The 22759-nt window shown below is 38.2% G+C and overlaps 1 protein-coding gene across 6 annotated transcripts in view; it reads left to right on the forward strand.

The window, feature by feature from the left end:
• Positions 1-22759, forward strand: part of LOC137645906 (protein AF-10-like) — an 80492-nt gene that overhangs the window by 18009 nt on the left and 39724 nt on the right. For 4 of the 6 annotated variants that reach the window (XR_011045359.1, XR_011045360.1, XM_068378944.1 and 1 more), the window contains exons 2-5: positions 1223-1302; positions 14675-14869; positions 16619-16816; positions 17522-18609. Coding sequence is in view for 4 of the 6 variants with exons in the window: in XM_068378944.1 (XP_068235045.1) it covers positions 1223-1302; positions 14675-14869; positions 16619-16816; positions 17522-18609 (1561 nt within the window). In the remaining 2 variants the exon portion in view is untranslated. The remainder of the gene's footprint in view (positions 1-1222; positions 1303-14674; positions 14870-16618; positions 16817-17521; positions 18610-22759) is intronic. The other 2 variants (XM_068378946.1, XM_068378947.1) reach the window with 2 other exon arrangements.

Genomic DNA, 22759 nt, shown 5'->3' on the forward strand with positions numbered 1-22759 from the left:
ATATTTTGATACCTTTATGAGAAACTTCAGGCATTTTCCAAAAGAATGAGACCAACCTGACCTCTCTATGACAAAAATTAAGGCTGTTAGAGCAATTTTTAGAAAAAAGATTTTCACCCCCAATGGACGTACCGGTACGTCCTTGCAAAACACCGTCATTAACATGTTTTTGCATATTTTGATAACTTTTATGAGAAACTTCAGGCATTTTCCAAAAGAATGAGACCAACCTGACCTCTCTATGATGAAAATTAAGGCTGTTAGAGCAATTTAAAAAAAAAAAAGATATAGTAAAAATGTGCTTGAAAGTTCAACATAGCTTGCGGGTAAAAGGGTTAAGAATATTTTGCTGTGGTGGGTATCTTGTTGAATTATCTTCTAGGAAATATTTAGTTTTAGCAGGCTAGTAAGGCAGGTTCCTTTGGATATTAATGAACGTCGTGTAGTGAATTATTTCTGAGATGTATTGGCGTTATTATGAACAAGAAACAAACAGTTGAAGCTTTTATTTTGTGTGCATGGAATTGAAACTAGCGCAATCATTTTTATGTAGAACAAGTTGGAAATTTGGTTATACTCTTTATATTTTGCCCTCTTTAGCTATGACAAGTGCCATGATTATAAAGTCATTTTCTGGCATGGTTTAGCATAATCTGACACAAATAATGTAGAAAGAAGACAGTACCTTGAGCAAAGTTTTACCCCATGAAGTCTATGGATGGAAATATATAATTGCAAATAATGTAGAAAGAAGACAGTGCCTTGAGCAAAGTTTTACCCCATGCAGTCTACCCATGGAAATATATAATTGTAGAAAGAAGACAGTACCTTGAGCAAAGTTTTACCCTGTGCAGTCTATGCATGGAAATATATAATTGCATTATTGAATTAGGAAGATCATTCATGAGGTCTTTTGAGAGAGAATCTTATGCATCGTAGCCCCCTATGCCCCGACATCATCTGTCTTAATCTGTTTGAGATCTCATGACCCCGATTATTGAATTAGGAAGGTTAGTCACGAGGTCTTTTGAGAAAGAATCTTATGCATCGTAGCCCCCTCTGTCTCGACGTCATCTGTTCGAGATCTCACGACCCTTGAGTTTCCCCCCGGGAAACGACCGTATCACCGGCGCGGATGTTGGTAGAAACCTGTTGTAAATTCTTGATGACCCGAAAAAGACCAAATTTTGCCATCATTAATTTCAACTCCTTTCTATTCCAGCATGTTACGGTATAGTCACTGTGCCGACTGGAGCCTGGTTCTGCCGGAAGTGCGAGAGTCAGGAACGAGCCGCGAGGGTTGTAAGTAGCCACCAGTTGTCGTTTGCAAACTTTGCGTCGAGAGAATTCTCAATACTGTACCTTTTCCTTTAGACATTGATGTGACAATATTTTGATCAGCATAAAGAAAATAAAAATTTCAATCTAGTACAGTATGTGAAATAGTTTTTTTGAATCTTCATTAGCTTGGATACAGTTAAAGAATATTATTTTTAATTTGGTCATGAAACCTGAAAGTGTCAGTGGTAAAACCTATAGGCAATATAGACACCCCAACCCCTATATAGGTCCCCCTTCTGGTATACTGTAGGTTTATAAATTTTTGTAGAACCCCTCTATTGGTGTTTTTCCTTTACTGTTCATATTAAAAAAAACCACAGGATGACGGAAAACATTTGCGTACGTGCCCAGTTTATTTATTTCTTCCTTAGGTTTATTTATTTCTTTATTTCCCCTCCACATGTCTTTACCGTGTTTACGTATTCCACTGTTTCCACGCCACTTTTATTGTTGAGGAAATGATGCACTATATGTTATTCTTTCGTTTGGGACTATGAGCTCTAATTGGGGGGGCAGCGAAGAGGAATAATTCTAATGACTTATGTGTGAATGTACTGAGCAGTGGGGCGGGTTAGGGAATGTATCCTATCAAACGTTGAGAACTGCGTGAGGACTGCACAACTGCACTGTTCTTGTCGCTATATGTTTACAGTTCAACCTTCCTTTATTTGGCCTCGTTTAACGACCCCATCCAACTCACGCCTTCCGTTTAGCCGTCAAAATCAAGTTACGAATGGTTCATTGTAACGTTTTTTTTTTTTTTTTTTTCATTCTACTAATCGGCTTCTTTACCATTCTGGTATTTGCTGCGGAGGAAGAGATTGTAAAGAACATGCATTCTGAGTTTTCAAAGTAATCTGATCTATAGATATAGCTCGCACAGTTTTTTTATTTCTACTAGTTTTCGAGTAATTTTTTGCTGATTCGGCATAAATGTAACACTTGCAACATGCTCTTAAAGATCACCGCCTTATTATTTCTTGATATCAGTTTATGCCTCTCCAAGTTTTCATTCTTTCTTTTTTATTTCTACTAGTTTTCGAGTAATTTTTCGCCGATTCGGCATAAATGTAACATTTGCAACATGCTCTTAAAGATCTCAGCTTTATTATTTCTTGATACCAGTTTATGGCTGTCCTAGTTTTCATTCTTTCTTTTTTTCTTTTATGCCATTTCCCGGTCACCTCTGCACACGGCTTCGCAAGGGCTTGTCATGTTCTTTACCTAGTTTTCCTTTTATTAAATTATACTAAGTGAAACATTTACACAGCCTGGAAAAAAATTATTTTCATCCTATTGGGGCTCTCTATTTTTGTTATGTTTCTTTTTATAACTCCATTAACTCTTCTATTTTTGTTATGTTTTCTTTTTATAACTCTATTAACTCTTCTATTTTTGTTATGTTTCTTTTTATAACTCCATTAACTCTTCTATTTTTGTTATGATTCTTTTTATAACTCCATTAACTCCGTACAGTACATACTTTCTGTCCCCTCATAGTAATTACCCTTCTAGTATTTTGTTTATAACTCAGTACACAATAAGGCTGGGAGCACATTAGTGACTCTGTGGCGCCACAAAGCCACAGCATTGTGTGGCGGGGATGTGGTCTCCCATAGGTTTCCATTGTTTTCAAGTTTTGCCGCGCAAACTAGTGACTGTGCCTCTCTGTCGCTCATCCTCGCCACAGGCGTGGCATGGCTTTGAAAACAATAGAAACCTATGGGAGACCACATCCCCGCCACACGATGCTGTGGCTTTGTGGCGCCACAGAGTCGCTAGTGTGCTCCCAGCCTAATATTACCTATACAGTCCTTTAGTATCATCCCGTAACTTTATTTATTGCGACGTTTTCATTTCAATCCAGACATTTTTCCGGTTGGAGGATGGATTTTAACATAGATATGAATGACTTAAATAAAATTGAAGGCGTGGGACATCTCAAATAAATATTTCATGTTTATGAGGACTATTATTGCTGTTCATAAGAGGACAATTCTATTGTCTCCAGTTCAAGATAATAGAAAAGGGGTTGTTATTAGTGGGGGAAAATGTAGAATGAATGATTCAAGTAGACCTCAGATGTACGAGCAAATGGTTTGACGGTTGGGGTCGACTCGAATTCCTAAGAAATATGTCGGTGATTTCTGTTTTAAGTGTACAGTATTAAAAGATGAAGGATGATAAATCTTTAGCTTCTAAAATCTTCTAAGACTTGTTGGATGATAAATCTTTAGCTTCTGAAATGTTCTAAGACTTGTAGGATGATAAATCTTTAGCTTCTGAAATGTTCTAAGACTTGTAGGATGATAAATCTTTAGCTTCTAAAATGTTCTAAGACTTGTAGGATGATAAATCTTTAGCTTCTAAAATGTTCTAAGACTTGTTGCATTATTGTAGGATGATAAATCTTTAGCTTCTAAAATGTTCTAAGACTTGTTGCATTATTGTAGGATGATAAATCTTTAGCTTCTAAAATGTTCTAAGACCTGTTGCATCGTCAAATTATCTGGCCTGATCAGAGCCGGTGGGCATAGGTCTTGTTTTCTGATTTATATGGGACTTATCTGTTTCAAATTATTATTCATCTAGGTACGTACAGTCAGACCTTACCATTCAGGGCGAGTTGAGTTACAAAGAGACCATTGGAATGCTGAAAAACTGGATCTGTTTCCTTCATGAACTAGAAAGAATTGTGTATTTCAGCCGTGAGAGAAAATACGAAACTAATTGTATTCATAGTTATATAACATGAAATACATGAAAGTATTAATAGTCCATTTCTTTTAGCGAGGCAGATTTGCACCGACTCGCAGCAGTGCCCTTTTAGCTCGGAAAAGTTTCCTGGTCGCTGATTGGTTGGACAAGATAATTCTAACCAATCAGCGATCAGGAAACTTTTCCGAGCTAAAAGGGCACCGCTGGGAGTCGGTGCAAATATGACTCGCTAAAAGAAGTGGACTATAGTTACAGTATGTAACACGAAATAGAAAGGAGAAAAGAATAAATTATTACACAAAGTTTTTTAAGATTTACTTATATAATGGTGTCAGTTTGCACTTACTGTCCCGTGTTATACTCTTGATAGAATTTTATTATTTTTATTATTATTATGATTATTACTAGCTAAGCTACAACCCTAGTTGATAAAGCAAGATGCTTATTATAAGTCCAAGGGCTCCAACAGGGAAAAAAAAGCCCAATGAGGAAAGGAAATAAGGAAATAAATTAACAGTATAAGTAGTAGTGTACAATTAAGATAAAATAATTTAAAGACAGTAATATCATTAAAACAGATACTTCATATATAAACTACAAAAAGACTTATGTCAGCCTGTTCAACATGAAAACATTCGTTGCAAGTTTGAACTTTTGAAGATTAGGTCACCACAAACCCGGCTATAAAAGTTCCCGTTGCGGTAATTGCAATGAAAGAACCTATGAAACTTGCATAATTGAAATGGTCTTTATTTTTAAGTTTTCTTCCTTCAGCAGGGAATAAGACTTAGGAATTTATATTTACTTGCATGGTTTCTTTAGTTCTTAATTGAGAAAGTTGTTTGAAATTTTTAAACATCTGTGTATTTGTTTTATTGAAAATATCACAATATTTGATTTTTTTACACTCGTGTGCCTTATATCGATTTGCTCATTATCTGAGTTGCTTGTAAACTGAAGTATTGTAGTATTGCTTTAGTAAAAACATGATGGAGACGGTAGAAGTCCTCTTATTGCATAGAGATTACCAGTGTGTATATCTGAAACCCGTTGCTTGTAAACTGAGGTATTGTAGTAAAACATGACTGGAGACAGTAGAAGTCCTCTTATAGCACAGCAATTATCAGTGTGATACTAGGAACCCATTTTAAGGTCATATCAAGAAGTCCCCTCAAATTTTAAACGTCTCTTCCATCTCCCAGAGAGCCGTGCAAGGCCGGACAACCCTTTTTAACCCTTTTACCCCCAAAGGACGTACTGGTACGTTTCACAAAAGCCATCCCTTTACCCCCATGGAAGTACCGGTACGTCCTGGCAAAAAAATGCTATAAAAATTCTTTTTTTCATATTTTTGATAATTTTTTGAGAAAATTCAGGCATTTTCCAAGAGAATGAGACCAACCTGACCTCTCTATGACAAAAATTAGGGCTGTTAAAGCAATTTAAAAAAAAATATACTGCAAAATGTGCTAGGGAAAAAATAACCCCTTGGGGGTTAAGGGTTGGAAATTTCCAAATAACCTGGGGGTAAAAGGGTTAACTGATTATTTCTGGGCTCCACCTGTGCTGCTCCGTGAAATGCTCCTTTAGCATCATTTCTAAGGTATATAACTGCTATATACCTTAGAAATGATGCTAAAGGAGCGTTTCACTGGGCGGCACAGGTCTCTCGCCCAGAAAAAGATGCTTCCTTCGTCAAAATCCCTTTTATACACTTTATTATTTTTAAAATATGGCTTCTGCGACCGATAAAACAACACCTCGTTCTTTGGACAGATCCTTGGTGCTCTTTTTTTTCCCGTTTTCTGTTGTCATGTGTTATGCCATAAGCTATTAAATGGATTTTTTTTTTTTTTTTTTTTTTTTTTTTAAGGTGTTCATGTAGGCGTAGGCAGGTATAGGTATTAGGTATTGCACTGTAAGATTGGTTTTTAAGGGGTTTTCAAAGCTGGAAGCAAGATTTTCAAAGTAAAAATTTTGATTTTCCAAGTAAAAAGGGAGATTTTCAAAGCAGGAAGTTAGATTTTTAAGTTTAAAGGGAGATTTTTATTGCAAAAAAGTAGCGTTTCTAAGTAAAAAGGGAGATTTTCTAAGAAAAAAGTAAGGTTTTGAAAGTAAGATAGATTTTCTTAAGTAAAAAGTGAGATTTTCAAAGCAGGAAGTTAGATTTTCTAAGTTTAAAGGGAGATTTTTATAGCAAAAAGTTAGCATTTCTAAGCAAAAAGGGAGATTTTCTAAGAAAAAAGTTAGATTTTCCAAGTAAAAAGTGAGATTTTCAAAGTAAAAAGTGAGATTTTCAAAGCAGGAAGTTAGATTTTCTAAGTTTAAAGGGAGATTTTTATAGCAAAAAGTTAGATTTTCAAGTAAAAAGTAAGATTTTCTAAGAAAAAAAAGTAAGGTTTTGAAAGTAAGTTAGATTTTCTATGTAAAAAGTGAGATTTTCAAAGCAGGAAGTGAAATTTTGTAAGTAAAAAAGGGGGGATTTTCAAGGTAAAAACGTTTTCTCAAACCAAAATGTGAGATTTGCTAAGCAAAATAGATTTTGAGTAAAAAAGTTATATTTTCTAAGCAAAATGTTAAGATTTTTAAAGCCAAAAGTTAGATTTTCTAAGCAAAAAGTGAGATTTATTAATTTTTGGGGTCTTATTCAGTTTTATCCTGGAATGAAGATGTATACTTGAAGATGTATACTTTGACATTATTCATATGTATAATATTAAAGCCAAGAGTTAGATTTTCTAAGCAAAAAGTGAGATTTATTAATGTTTTTTGGTCTTATTCAGTTTTATCCTGGAATGAAGATGTATACTTGAAGATGTATACTTTGACATTATTCATATGTATAATATTGTACTCATACATCAGTATACTTTGACATTATTCATATGTATAATATTGTACTCATACATCAGTATACTTTGACATTATTCATATGTATAATATTGTACTCATAAATCAGTATACTTTGACATTATTCATATGTATAATTTTGTACTCATACATCAGTATACTTTGACATTATTCATATGTATAATATTGTACTCATACATCAGTATGCCTAACGTCACTCACTCATGCTTGGAGATTTCAAGCAAAGATCTTTTAAATATATTCATCATCATCATCTCTTCCTACGCCTATTGACGCAAAGGGCCTCGGTTAGATTTCGCCTTTCGTCTCTTATCTCGAGCTTTTAATTCAATCTCCATTCGTCGTCATCTACTTCACGCTTCGTAATCCTCACCCATGTAGGTCTGGGTCTTCCAACTCTCATAGTGCCTTTTTTTATTATATCAATAAAAACAAATGCAAGGGAAAAACCAAAAGTTTCATATTTCAATTTTATAGAAAAAAATTAAAACCAAATGTTTTTTTAACAGTTTATGGATAAATAGGTTTAGGGGTTTGATTCCAATATTGATACTAATTTATTTTAGATATTAGAAGTCACTTGACTTCACAGCTCATGTACTTAATCACATGAATTCACAGCTCATGTACTTAGTCACATGACTTCACAACTCATGTACTTGGAAGTCACTTGACTTCACAGCTCATGTACTTGGAAGTCACTTGACTTCACAGCTCATGTACTTGGAAGTCACTTGACTTCACAGCTCATGTACTTGGAAGTCACTTGACTTCACAGCTCATGTACTTGGAAGTCACTTGACTTCACAGCTCATGTACTTGGAAGTCACTTGACTTCACAGCTCATGTACTTAAAAGTAACCTATTTGTGTCGTATATTTCTCCGAGTGGATTACGTGATTTTACAAGTCATAACCTCTTGCATGTTACTGTTGAAAGATAAACTCCCCCCAGTGGGCCGGTGAAACTCCTCAAACTGCCGGTGATGGCGACGATGAATCCTGGCATCATCTGTTCGTGTACCCACGAGTGTTATATAGAAAATTTATTCAGCTTCCTGATGCGGTTTTTATTTTATTTCTATCTCTGTTGATTTGTTCGCTATGTTACGAAATGTCGACTTAAGTAGGCCGACTCACGAGTTTGCCTCCGATTAAATGTCATGATGCTGATACCATAACCAGCGAGAGTTATTGATGATGATGATAATGTTTTGAGTACATTATGCAAGCAGGTCCATAAGGTTCAATAAGGGTAGATATCAACCATAGCATACTAAATTTATTGCTACAAAAAGGTATGTCGAGCAATGAAATGCATCCAACAATATACAACCTTTTATTATCAACATTTTTTTAGCAAGAATTAATACAATGGATAAGCATTATGATCAATCAACGTACTCAACTGCATACCCTCAATATCCCTTTATTAATTTCATGGCTAAGTTTGTTAGTCGGCATTTGATTTTAATTAATTAATTAAATTAGATACGGAATGAGGTAATTAGGGGTACCACAGGAGTTAGAAAACTATCATAAGATCCAAGAAAGTAGACTGAGGTGGTATGGTCATGTCATGAGAAGAGATGAACAGTATATCGGGAGGAGAGTAATGGAAATGAAGGTACAGGGAACGAGAAGGAGAGGGAGACCAAAGTGGAGGTGGGTGGACTATATCAAGGATGACCTTCGATCAAAGGGATTAACCGGTGATGAAGTGTGGGACAGAGGTAGATGGAGAAAGCTGACCAGAAACATTGACCCCACATAGAAGTGGGAAAAGATGTAGACAAAGAAGATGAAGAAGTTTGTTAGTGCACGAGACTTTTATTGTTAGAAATTGTTGACCGTGGCGCTAGAAATTCCCGAATGACTGTCTCGAGTACTGTATTTCTTTTGAAAGCGCTGAGGTAGCAGATGATCGTTCGGAGTCTTAATTTTCTGCTTTTTGAAGGAAAGAGAGAAATCATCTCGGTACTATTATTGATGATATCGTTGGGGAAATGATAAATTTTATGCGATAACGAATCATCGTCAGATGGGGAGACCTACGTTGAAATATTTTTTAAAAAATTTAAAAATATATAATTTTTTAAACCACGCCAAACTTAATCTGTTGGTTTATTTACTATTTAATATAGCGGATAAGCTGGATTGAGAAAAAGACTAACTTGGAAGTTCTACGAAAGATCAATATCGAAAAAAGATTACTTGAAATTTTGGATGAAAGAAAACTAACTTTTATTGGACACCAGGTTCGGAAACACAATACTCTGGAAAGAACGCTACTAATTGGATCAGTCTATGGTACAAGAAGGAGAGGAAGGCCTAAAACTAGATTGAGTGACAATATCAAGGAGATGTGCGGGCTAACGATGGTGGAGTTGGAAAGGAAGGCTCAAGACCGGAATGAATGGAAATGTTTTGTACAGAGGCCCACGGCCGTTCGACATCGAACACCCCGTACTTGATGATGATGATAGCGGGGTACACATTGCAAATTTGAGTTTGCTTGACTATTTATTATTCATCTATATTTTGTTTTTCGACCGGTTTGGACCAGATAGATCTCTGCCCTTTTGTAGGTTGTCATTGAAGATTTTAAACTTCTAAATCTGTATCGATTCGGACGATGTTACGTGATTGCGTCTTTAATGATAATTCAAGCCTCCAGCCGTGTGATGTTCAACGCAAACTACATTAAGGTTGTGGCGGCCATTGTGGTAATATGTCTGTCTGGTGAATGCCAGACTGGGGTTCGAGTCCCACTCAAACTCTGTAGTTTCTTTGGTCGCTGCAACCTTACCATCCGTGTGGTATAAGGATGGGGGTGTTTGGGAGAGCCTATAGGTCTATCTGTTGGGTCATCAGCAGCCATTGCCTGGCCCTCCTTGGTCCTAACTTGCTTGGATTGGGGGCTTGGGCGCTGATCATATGTAAACGTGGTCAGTCTCTAGGGCATTCTCCTTCTTGACAGGGCAATGTCACTGTTCCTTGCCTCTGCCAATCATGGGCGGCCTTTAAAGCCTTTGAATAAAAGAAAGGGCAAGTGTTGAGCAGACTTTGAGCATTTAACCCTTTTACCCCCAAAGGATGTACTGGTATGTTTCACAAAACTCATCCCTTTACCCCCATGGACGTACCGGTACGTCCTTGCCAAAAAATGCTATAAAAATTTTTTTTTCACATTTTTGATAATTTTTTTGAAAAAATTCGGGCATTTTCCAAGAGAATGAGACCAACCTGACCTCTCTATGATGAAAATTAAGGCTATTAGAGCAATTTAAAAAAATATACTGCAAAATATGCTTGAAAAAAAATAACCCCTGGAGGTTAAGGGTTGGAAATTTCCAAATAGCCTGGGGGTAAAAGGGTTAAGAGCAGGATGTGTTCACTGACCTGTTTGTTGTGTGGATTAGCTTCCCTAAAAAGGTTTCCAACTGGCAAGAAAGTAATCAAACGGCTACACTTTTGCTTGTTTTGAGGCAACCTTGCATTGGTTTGGCTTTGTGCTTACTATCCGTCGAGGTTTCGTCGGCTATGTTACCTAAGAGGCAGCTGTAGTCATGTCGACTTACTGTAGAACTACGAAATGGCAATCTTTTCTCAGTTGTGTAAAGTTGAAATTGGAATTGGTATAATGGACTGCTGCTTCCTCCGATGCCTTAGATGACCGCGGAGGTAGCAGCAGTAGGGGATTCAGCATTATGAAGCTTCATCTGTGGTGGATAATGTGGGAGGTTGGGCTGTGGCACCCTAGCTGTACCAGCTGAACTCGGTTGAGTCCCTGGTTAGGCTGGAGGAACGTAGAGAGTAGAGGTCCCCTTTTTTGTTTTAGTTTCATTTGTTGATGTCGGGTGCCCTCCAAAATTGGGTGAAGTGCCTTGGTATATGTATGTATGTATAATAGACTGCAACACTTCATTGATGACACATTTAATTTTTTTGTCTTTAACAATGCAGGAGGTTCTATTCATCCATACGTATTATAGGTTTGCTCTTCTATTGGTATTTTAACCTTGGGAAGTATTACTACTACTACTATTACTACTACTACTACTACTACTACTACTTGCTAAGCTACAACCCCAGTTGGAAAAGCAGGAAGCTACAAGTCCAGAGGCTCCAATAGGGAAAGTAGTTAGAGAGAATCCTCCATCACTTCGAAAAGCTTCTTTGATGGTCACTCGAACCTACTAAATAGGACGACCTCTTCCCTTTCCGGTCCTAGACAGCCTTGTCTACACTACACGTGAACCACGCCGTGAGCTGGCTCTCCCAGATCTTCGGGTGATGGTCTCTTTCTGCGTTTTTTTCAATCCTTCCCTTGTGGGTGATATTTCCGTGCTAGTTGGGAAAGTCACACTTTGTCGGTAGGTTCCAGAAGTGACAACACCACCCGAATGTTCCTTTTGGCAAACGGTGGAATACTTAGAGCTAGCAAGAGTGGTTCAGAAGGCAAAGCGTTACAGACAAGTCACTAGATGCTTGAGGTAGTTCATGCTTGGAAATGTCATACAGAAGCACGATCATGCACAATACGGTACTACTTTACCAGACATAATTGGTTGATTGTGATGAAACAAATGTTTTTTATTACACAAAATTAATTTTTGTGTCTTGGTTTTTAACCCTTGTACCCCCAAAGGACGTACTGGTACGTTTCACAAAACTCATCCCTTTACCCCCATGGACGTACCGGTATGTCCTTGCAAAAAAAACTGCTATTTACAATTTTTTTTGCATATTTTTGATAATTTTTTGAGAAATTTCAGGCATTTTCCAAGAAAATGAGACCAACCTGACCTCTCTATGACAAAAATTGAGGCTGTTAGAGCAATTTTAAAAAAATATACTGCAAAATGTGCTGGGAAAAAAATTAACCCCTGGGGGTTAAGGGTAGGAAATTTCCAAATAGCCTGGGGGTAAAAGGATTAACAAACTCATCATAGTTAAAATTATCTATTTTCTTACCCCACAAAAGGGTGGCTGGCTGATTGATGGCTACGTACCTATGAATTCACTGTCGTTGGGTACCTAACTCCTATTGTCTAGGGATACTTAATTCTGTGGAAGTTTTTACAGAAAACTTTTATGTCAAAGAATTTCAATTTTGTACTTCAAATATGACTCGCAATGTTCCGAAACATTTTTTGAGGGGGGAGGAGGATACCTTAATGCGATCAGCAAAGCTGTACTTGTCATGCAAACCCGTAATAGGTTGGTTCGCTGTGAGCAATCAGATTAGTCTCCCTACATCACCTGTCCGCAGTCACCGGCCTGGTGATGAAAATTGGCCAAACCCTAGGCATGAATAAGGACAAGTCTGAGACCTTTCTTCTGCAGTGGAATAGAAATGGTTGTAATTATTGTTGCATACATAGATACAGTACATACATGCATACATACATACATACAGTTCTTATGAAACGGAGTAAATCATAGTTGTACAGATATCTGTTCAGCTTCAATGTAAGGCGAGGGAATATCTTCATGGCTCAATGTTGCTACTGTATTTTAACTTAACCCTTTCGCCCCCAAAGGACGTACTGTTACGTTTCTGCAAAACACTGTTATTTACATGTTTTTGAATGTTTTTGACAACTTTATGAGAAACTTCAGGCATTTTCCAAAAGAATGAGACCAACCTGACCTCTCTATGACAAAAATTAAGCCTATTAGAGCAATTTAAAAAAATATATAGCAAAATGTGCTCGAAATTTAACCTTATGGTAGGGGTAAAAGGGTTAAAGTGAAAAATGTAGGACTGTATATAATAAAGCTATCTTTCTAAAAATCATCGTCATCTCCTCCTACACCTATTGACTCGAAGGGCCTCGGTTAGATTTCACCTGTCGCCTCTATCTTGAGCTTTTAATTCAATACTTCTCCATTCATCATCTCCTACTCCACGCTTCATAGTCCTCAGCCATTTAGGTCTGGGTCTTCCAACTCTTCTAGTTCCCCTGTAGAGCCCAGTTGAACGTATGGTGAACTAAACTCCCTTGGGGAGTGCGAAGAGCATGCCCAAACCATCTCCATCTACCCCTCATCGTGATCTCGCGAGTAATCTCTCATATTTTCGTGGCACTTAAGTAATCTCTTTTATAGTTGAATATTTTTATGATATTTATGAAATATATGGAGAAAAAAACCTACCTTTTTAAAAGTAAAAAAAACAACAAAATTATATTTTTATGATATATATGAAATATACGGAGGAAAAAACCTACCTTTTTAAAAGTAAAAAATAACAAAATTATTTTTATGATATTTATGAAATATATGGAGGAAAAACCTACCTTTTTAAAAGTAAAAAAAAAACAAAATTTTAAATATATACTCAGGGGTAGGGTAATTTACATTTAGGACTAGGTATTTTACGATCAGAAGATATGAAATATTCTACTAAGTGAATTTGTGCGTTTTTTATATGCTTTTTTAAGGAAATAGGGTTACGAGTATATACTGAAATGTTAGGACAAGGTATTTTTTATATCCTAGACAGTATTTAATATTTTCTTGATTATTCTTGATAGTATTTGAAGTGAATTTGTCGTTTTTATATGCTTTTTAAAGGAAATAGGGGTACGAGTATATACCGAAATGTTAGGACAAGGTATTTCTTATATCCTAGACAGTGTTTAATATTTTCTTAATTCTTGATAGTATTTGAAAGATGAAATTGACATCCCTTGGTAGTTATTTAAATCATGAAGTATTGTAGTGTAAATCATTATTTAGAATAACTATTTTTAATTTGAATTTTAGCCTGGACCCATTGGAATCCCTATGTATATAAAAATAAGCCTGTTACCCTTTAGATATCTGGTGTAAATTTCAGTTTTAAATCATAAATTAAAAAAGAAAAATGTTCAGGACCTGACCCTTGTGTTTATGTTTTAAAAAATGCTTGGTAATGGTTTATATGTGGGTCTATTGATGCTCATTAAATAAGAAAATTGGTTTAGATTTCCTAGGAGAGGAAGAAGTGTTTCTTGGCCTGTATGTGTTTGTCGTAAGGTTATACCGCAGCCCGGCTTGCGCCATGCGAATCTCCCCCTCCTGTCAAGTAGTCGGAGCCTTTATTCCGTGTTCTTTTATCCCTTTTACCCCCAAAGGATGTACTGGTACGTTTCACAAAAGTCATCCCTTTACCCCCATGGACGTACCGGTACGTCCTTGCAAAAAAATGCTATTTAAAAATTTTTTTGCATACAGTATTTTTGATAATGTTTTGAGAAAATTCAGGCATTTTCCAAGAGAATGAGACCAACCTGACCTCTCTATGATGAAAATTAAGGCTGTTAGAGCAATTTTAAAAAAATATACTGCAAAAGGTGCTTGAAAAAAAAATAACCCCCTGGGGGTTAAGGGTTGGAAATTTCCAAATACCCTGGGGGTAAAAGGGTTAAGGTGGTTTATACCTCATTATGTTGACTATTCAGAGCGTATTCAGTGCCCCCCTCCCCTTTTCCGTGCGGTCCTATGGGCCCGCACGGAGTATCATGCAAGCCCTAACTATTCAGACCGTATTCAGTGCCCCCTCCCCCTTTCCGTGCGGCCCCACGGGGCCCGCCCGGAGCATAGCGCAAGCCCGGTTGCTAGTCTGTTATCGCATGCTCTCCGAGAATGACACACCTAAACTCATGCTCTCCAAGATACTACTGCCATCTTTCCTCTCCTTGTCACCCCGTTGTCCCAAACCCCACTGACACAAACCGAAATGGCCGCTTACCCAGAGCTCAGGCGGGAGGCGCATTTTTTCGCAGAGGTGCGAACTGTGCCCGAGCAAAGATGGAGCGCTCAAACGTACCGACTCTGGCGGATGGGCACACGTCGTGTGCGCGCTCTACATACCCGAAGTCCGTTTTGGAAACGTCACTACCATGGAACCCATTATGCTGCAACTTATACCACAGGAAAGGTTTAACAAGGTACGTGGCGGGCCGTAGTTTTTTTTCTTTTTAGTTTAGGGTGGCCGTATGCCAGTGCAAAGCCCTGTTCAGGGGCAGCTCTTGAAGTTAGTGGTTATTTATATGAGAGATTTAGACGTGTTCATAAGTAACATCACAGTCATAATTATAATTTAGAAATTTGAATTTAGGTGGCGGGCCGTAGTTTTATTTTTTAGTTTAGGGTGGCTGTATGCCAGTGCAAAGTCCTGCTCAGGGGCAGCTCTTGAAATTAGTGGTTATTTATATATTTGGACATGTGTTCCTAGGTAACATCACAGTCATAATTATAGTGATTTAGAAATTTGAATTTAAAAAAGAATGGCAGCCATCTACATTTGTCTTTACCTTGTAAAATTTAATAATGTTTTGATGTTTTATTTGCAAGTACTCTTATATAGTGGCCTTTTAAATTCTAAAACTAACTGGAAGCTCTCTTAGTACTTAACTATAAGCCATTTTGTGCAGTTTTTAGTTCCGAAGAAGTGTTTGTGTATATCTTGCTAGAAGAGTTGATCTTCTATTTACACCTGGTGTTTATTAAAGGTTGTCTTTTTAAGTTCTTTTTTGTAATATTCTAGATATAACTATAAAATCTCTCTTAGCATTTAACTATTAGTCATTTTGTGTAGTTATTTGTTCTGTAGAAAAGTGTGTGTGTGTAGAGAATGTAAAAGAATTTTGTTAAATTTTGCTGTTGGGCAAATCTAACCTAACTAAACTCGTGCCTCTGACTTTCAGCTGCTTCATATTGCAAATGTCATTTTCCTTACTGTATTAAATTATATTTTTATGAATAGAACTTACCTGGCAGTTATATATATATATATATATATATATATATATATATATATATATATATATATATATATATATATATATATATATATATATATATATATGTATGTATGTATGTATGTATGTATGTATGTATGTATGTGTGTGTGTGTGTGTGTGTATGTGTATGTGTATGTATATATATATAGCTAATGTGTCTACTTTCGGCAGTTCATCTCTGCCGAAAATAGAGACATTAGCTGTATATATAACTGCCAGGTAAGTATTCATAAAACTTTATCATAAAAACTCCATATTTTTTTATTACATTTTCATCATGAACTTTTAATACAGTATCTTAGATTTAAGATTTCAGTTGGATGTGTCTGTCTGTAAGTTGCGGACCTTCCGTATCTCGCAAGAGGAACATTCCTCGAATGTAAGTCTGTAAGTTGAGGAACATTCCTCGAATGTAAGTCTGTAAGTTGAGGAACATTCCTCGAATCTAAGTCTGTAAGTTGAGGAACAACATTCCTCGAATCTAAGTCTGTAAGTTGAGGAACAACATTCCTCGAATCTAAGTCTGTAAGTTGAGGAACAACATTCCTCGAATCTAAGTCTGTAAGTTGAGGAACAACATTCCTCGAATCTAAGTCTGTAAGTTGAGGAACATTCCTCGAATCTAAGTCTGTAAGTTGAGGAACAACATTCCTCGAATCTAAGTCTGTAAGTTGAGGAACAACATTCCTCGAATCTAAGTCTGTAAGTTGAGGAACAACATTCCTCGAATCTAAGTCTGTAAGTTGAGGAACAACATTCCTCGAATCTAAGTCTGTAAGTTGAGGAACAACATTCCTCGAATCTAAGTCTGTAAGTTGAGGAACATTCCTCGAATCTAAGTCTGTAAGTTGAGGAACATTCCTCGAATCTAACGGCGACCCCTTCCACCCGCAGTCTTGCTACATCTGCGAAGAAAGTGGAAAAGAAAGCAGAGCGACCATAGGAGCTTGCATGCAGTGCAACAAGTCAGGCTGCAAGCAACACTTCCACGTAACCTGCGCCCAGTCTATGGGCCTTCTCTGCGAAGAAGCCGGGAATTACCTCGATAACGTCAAGTACTGCGGTTATTGCCAGTACCATTTTTCAAAGTTGGTTAGTTCATCATCGTCCAGCTTTTTTGGGTGCTATTATAGTATGCTATCTACCGTCGAATTTCTACTATAGTATGGTATCTACCACAAAGTATATTATCTACCGTCAATGTTAACCCTCCTGTTTGATGAGGATTATCAAACATTACTTACCACCAGTATGTTATCCTCATTGCACTTTAATGATAGTTTAATAATATTTGTTGGCAGGACAACATGGATGCATAATTATAAGCAGTTTGTAGGTTAGGTTAGGTTAGTAAGTCGGTAGTGATCCTCCTTATTAGAGGCGGATTAGCAAGTAGACCGTATCTTTAGGGACTGATGGTAGGTATCATACTATAGTCAGAAAGGGGTGGTAGATAGCAAAATCGGCGGTAGATAGCATACTATAATAGCACCGCTTTTTTTTTATTCATTTGTCCTTGGTATATATTTCCTCTACCTTGAAGAAAAAGGGTCTGATATTATCTGTGTAATAAAGTCATTACTACTGTTGTTTCGTATTATATCTCGTAACGTACCAAGCTAAAGTTTTCCGTCAACAGTTTGTCTTGCTTATCTGGGCAATGAAATCACTATTGCTGCTGTTATTTGGGTAACTAATTCATTATTACTGTTATTATTTATCTAGGTTATAAATTCATTATTGCTGTTAGTGTTAACTGGGTAATAATTTAATTTTTAATTGTATCTCCGTCCGCAGAGAAAAGGAAGCCACGTGAAAACCATCCCCCCTTACCGCCCTGTCCCCCACGAGGCCGGCGCGTCCGACGAGGACAAAGGGACGGGAGACGGGAGAGACCCCAAGCTGAAAAAGAAGACCGGGCGTCCCCCCGGCGCCCTCAAACCCTCCGCGGGTCGCGAAGGAACGCCCGGCGGCAGTTCCTCCGGCCCTCCCGGGATATCGGACCGGCAGGACAGAGGCCACCTGTCCTCCTCCGAGAATACCGCCATTAGTCCCGGCAGCTCGGGCCTCGTGCTCTCGAGCTCGGTGGCGAACAACAAAGCCGAGGGATTGTCGAAACTCCCCGATCCAAGTTCTGTGAACAGTGCTTCCCTGACTGTCTCCGTTACAAAGCTCAATCCTTCTGCCACACTCAACACATTCACGTCATCCAGTTCGTCGTCGTCGTCTCACACTCTTCCAACCTCCTCTTCCCATGCCCCCACGTTTACTACCTCATTAGCGGCGTCGGTGTTGACAACGTTCTCTCACATAACCTCCTCGACGACGTCGCCGTCGACCACCCTGACCCCGTCGTCCAATTCCCTCCCCGCCACACACTCGAGCATCATAACCACGGCGTCGTCGTCCGTCGTGACGACCGCCCCCTCCCCCTCCCGAGCTAAGACTTCGGACGCTCACCCACACACTACCGGTAGTACTAGTACCTCCCACGACAGCCCCGGCCAGGCTGCCGTTTTGCCAAACCAGAATTCGGTAACGGACGAAAAAGACAAAGATAAACAGCAGGAGAGAAACCGGAAGTTGAGGAGGAATGGACCTAGAACTCCTAGTGGCAACAGTAATTTCGGTGATACAGAGTCCATCGTGTCGAACGAAGACACGCAAAGTAGTGATCTAGTGTTGAATATCTGTGAGGAGAAAAACTTGAGTGCGGAAAAAGAATCAAACAAAATGTCTAATAAACCTCCTTTGGATTCCTCGGACGACGGGGGGAGTTTGAACGTTCAGTACACCCCCAATATATCGTCGTCGAAAGCGGCCTCGGATCCGTTCACTCCGACGGCGTCGGACTTTGCCTCCAGTGAACAAGGGAAGAGAGGGAGGTGAGATTTGATTGTCGTGTTGCCTTCGGGCGTTTGAAATTGTAGAGAAATGTTTTATTCTCTTTAATTGTTGATACTTCCCAATTCAAGTTTTGTTTATGTATTTCAGGTGTTAATGGATTTGCTGATATTTCTATGTTCCCTTTGGAGTTAGATTTAACCTTATTACATTGACAATATGTAATTACATCCCTGGCCCTCATGATAACTATCAATGTATTATAGATAATCCTTTTATCCCCAAAGGACGTACTGGTACGTTTCACAAAACTCATCCCTTTACCCCCATGGACATACCGGTACGTCCTTGCAAAAAAATGCTATAAAAATTTTTTGTTTCATAATTTTGATAATTTTTTGAGAAAATTCAGGCATTTTCCAAGAGAATGAGACCAACCTGACCTCTCTATGACAAAAATTAGGCTGTTAGAGCAATTTAAGAAAAAATATACTGCAAAATGTGCTGGGAAAAATTAACCCCCGGGGGGTTAAGGGTTGGAAATTTCCAAAGAGCCTGGGGGTAAAAGGGTTAATTGTAAAGCAGGCTGTATGACTTGGGAAAGGGTGTTAAGCAGGACGACGTCGTGACTCGAGGGAAGGTTGTGACTCAAGGGCAGGATGAAAGCTACTGAGTGACTTTATTGTAGAACACACTCCTTTATATACAAAATCTCAAAGCAACAAGAATTTTCATGTTGAGAAATCGACAACGTTACCATGAGAAAAACAGACATGTTATTTCAGGTTCCTTTCAGTGCGAGGGGAGAGCGAAGATACATACATACATATACCAAGGCACTTCCCCCAATTTTGGGGGTTAGCCGACATCAACAAATGAAACAAAAACAAAAAGGGGACCTCTACTCTCTACGTTCTTCCAGCCTAACGAGGGACTCAATTGAGTTCAGCTGGTACTGCTAGGGTGCCACAGCCCACCCTCCCACATTATCCACCACAGATGAAGCTTCAAAATGAACTATGTACGATCGTGTGACACACGGTTGGTACAACGTGGAAGAGAATTCACAGATCGTGAAATATTGTATGTCCCCCTTATTTGGGATTAGAGGTTTTCGATGCATTTTTTTAATGTCATGATATATAATATACAATATACAGTACTATTTTCCCCTAAAGAGCAGTGAAAGCAAAATTTTTCATTCATTTGTAAAGTCGACCTCACGATTCAACGACCAGGAATGGTAGCCTTTGACCTGGGCAGGTACGTCTGGGTATTCTTCAAATTGTATTTTTCATTCTTTTCCATTACAATAGTCCATTTATACATCAGCGCCATCTCCAAACATGTCCCGGACATGTATGTATTTTCCTTAGAACCCCGAATATTAAATTTGCCCCTTTGTTATTATTATTATTATTACTATCCAAGCTACAACCCTAGTTGGAAAAGCAAGATGCTATAAGCCCAGGGGCTCCAACAGGGAAAAATAGCCCAGTGAGGAAAGGAAATAAGGAAATAAATAAATGAAGAGAACAAATTAACAATAAATCATTCTAAAAAAAGTAACAACGTCAAAACAGACATGTCATATATAAAGTATTAACAACATCAAAAACAAATATGTCATATATAAACTATAAAAAGACTCTTGTCTGCCTGGTCAACAAAAAAGCATTTGCTCTAACTTTGAACTTTTGAAGTTCTACTGATTCAACCACCCGATTAGGAAGATCATTCCACAACTTGGTCACAGCTGGAATAGTTGCAGTAGTTGCTCCAGTCTTATGCAATGTTACTCTCAAATTTTCATAGGTAGTTTTCTCTCCTAATATCTATGCTAGACATTCTTTCATGCATTAACCCTTTTACCCCCAAAGGACGTACTGGTACGTTTCACAAAAGCCGTCCCTTTACCCCCATGGACGTACCGGTACGTCCTTGCAAAAAAATGCTATAAAAAATTTTTTTTTCATATTTTTGATAATTTTTTGAGAAGATTCAGGCTTTTTCCAAGAGAATGAGACCAACCTGACCTCTCTATGACAAAAATTAAGGCTGTTAGAGCAATTTAAATAAAATATACTGCAAAAGGTGCTGGGAAAAAAATAACCCCCTGGGGGTTAAGGGTTGGAAATTTCCAAATAGCCTGGGGGTAAAAGGGTTAAAGGTATCATTCCTGGTCTCGAGTTTATCTATATTGTTGGACAGTGAAGAGTTGCTTAACGACTTTGATTGGTTTACTGGTTGCGGTTAATTTGGTTTAATAATGTTCCTCCGTTTGTCTTCACGCAAGAATCTCTTCGTAAATTTGTGCTTAACTGGTTGTGTGTGTGAACAGCTACCCGGCCACAGTTTTAATTGTAGAGTCGTGAAAATTGCAGGGATTAACTGTTAGGTAAAAATCTGGAAATGATTAAATTTTAGAAGTTCAAGGTTAAATAAAGGTCAAGGTCACGGTCGAGCAAAATGTCCAATTCTCGTAATCAGCCATAAGTTTGGACATCGTTGTCACAGAGACCTCAAACTTGGTTCATATTTGAGTGTGTGAATATCCATGCTAATAAATACATGTTAAGGTCACAAGTCAGGGTTTAAGGTTGAGAAAAAGGTCGAGAAATTAAGTCCAATGTTTATATAATCATTGGTCATCTTGCTGAAAATGTTACAGGGCTGCGTTATACATTGGTACACTTTCCCATAAAGTGTGGATGAGTTTATCTCTTGAGTCCTCTAATGTGGTAAAAAAGGTTTTATTTATCAGTATATGATTTCCTGCTTGCTTCCTCCGATGCCTTAGATGACCGCGGAGGTAGCAGCAGTAGGGGAGTCAGCATTATGAAGCGTCATCTGTGGTGGATAATGTGGGAGGGTGGGCTGTGGCACCCTAGCAGTACCAGCTGAACTCGGTTGAGTCCCTTGTTAGGCTGGGAGGAACATAGAAAGTAGAGGTCCCCTTTTTGTTTTTGTTTCATTTGTTGATGTCGGCTACCCCCCAAAATTGGAAGTGCCTTGGTATATGTATGTATGTATGTATATGATTTCATAGTAAACAGCAGTATAGCATTTTCCTTGTAAAATTTATGAAATACGGGTAATCACCAAATGACAGTATACAATTTCAGTATATTTTGTACTGTAATTTAGTTTATTTTGTATAGTTGTTAAAATATGTATTTGTTCCGTAACCGGAATACAAACCACGCTATTTACAAAGGGTTACCTTTTAGCGTAGCTGAAATGGCGAGCCATTAGAATTTAACGAGGGTGTATTACCCCCGCGCTAGTTAGCGGGGTGGGGGGGGGGGTAGGGGAGTGGTAGCTAGCTACCCCTCCTCCCCCTCACACACAGATGAATACTCACTTTCACTTTTGGCTCGGACTGTGACAAACGTGTCTGTCTTGGTCCTCTCTTGGCAGCCATTGTTTGTTTGTTTTGTCTTTACTTAATCGCTTACTTTTCTTTTACTCAATATATATGTAAACATGTTTTCATGTTTGTATATATATTTGAGTATAGAAATAAGTAAGTTTCCTTTTCAGATGTGTGTGTGTAGTGTACGATATCTACGTGGAGGCCTCGGCAGTTAGGCCACCACGGCGTAATTTTATGGGTGGCGATCGAGTTTGACTTATGTCTTTCTCTCTCTCTCTCTCTCTCTCTTGAGGTCGTTCACCCTTTTACTACGTGTTACTACGCCCTTGTAGCCTAGCTTCCTTTCCGTGTGGGGGGTTGCTACGCCGTACATTTGTCTCAATTAGTTATGAATCTAATTGTAGTTGTTTTTTGTTTTTCAGCTTGTAGAACGATTCCTTTCGGGGTTTTCGTTCTTTCTTTAGTGTTCATTCATTTTTAAATTACATAATTACATAGTTACATAATTATAATTGTTATAATTCTGTTTTGGTTACAGCTCTCCTTCCGCGAGTGTAAGTGGTTGTGAGGGCACGTGCCTGTTGTGTAATTCTTGTTCCTTTCCCTCGGGATTCCTCTTCGGAGCCTTCCCGGGGGAATGAATGTGTACTAATATTATTTGTTTTATTTTTTTACAGTTACCGATCTAGTTCGTTTCTGTAATATAGCAACGGTGTGAGCTGTCTGGTTGAGTCCTGGGGATTCGGCTGTTGCTGCCTCCCCCCTTGTATTTTCGTCAGGGGCGTGTCTCCTTCTACTGGTAGTACTCCCGTGAC

The sequence above is a fragment of the Palaemon carinicauda genome, chromosome 8, assembly GCF_036898095.1.
Source record: "Palaemon carinicauda isolate YSFRI2023 chromosome 8, ASM3689809v2, whole genome shotgun sequence".
Classification (NCBI taxonomy): Eukaryota; Metazoa; Arthropoda; class Malacostraca; order Decapoda; family Palaemonidae; genus Palaemon; species Palaemon carinicauda.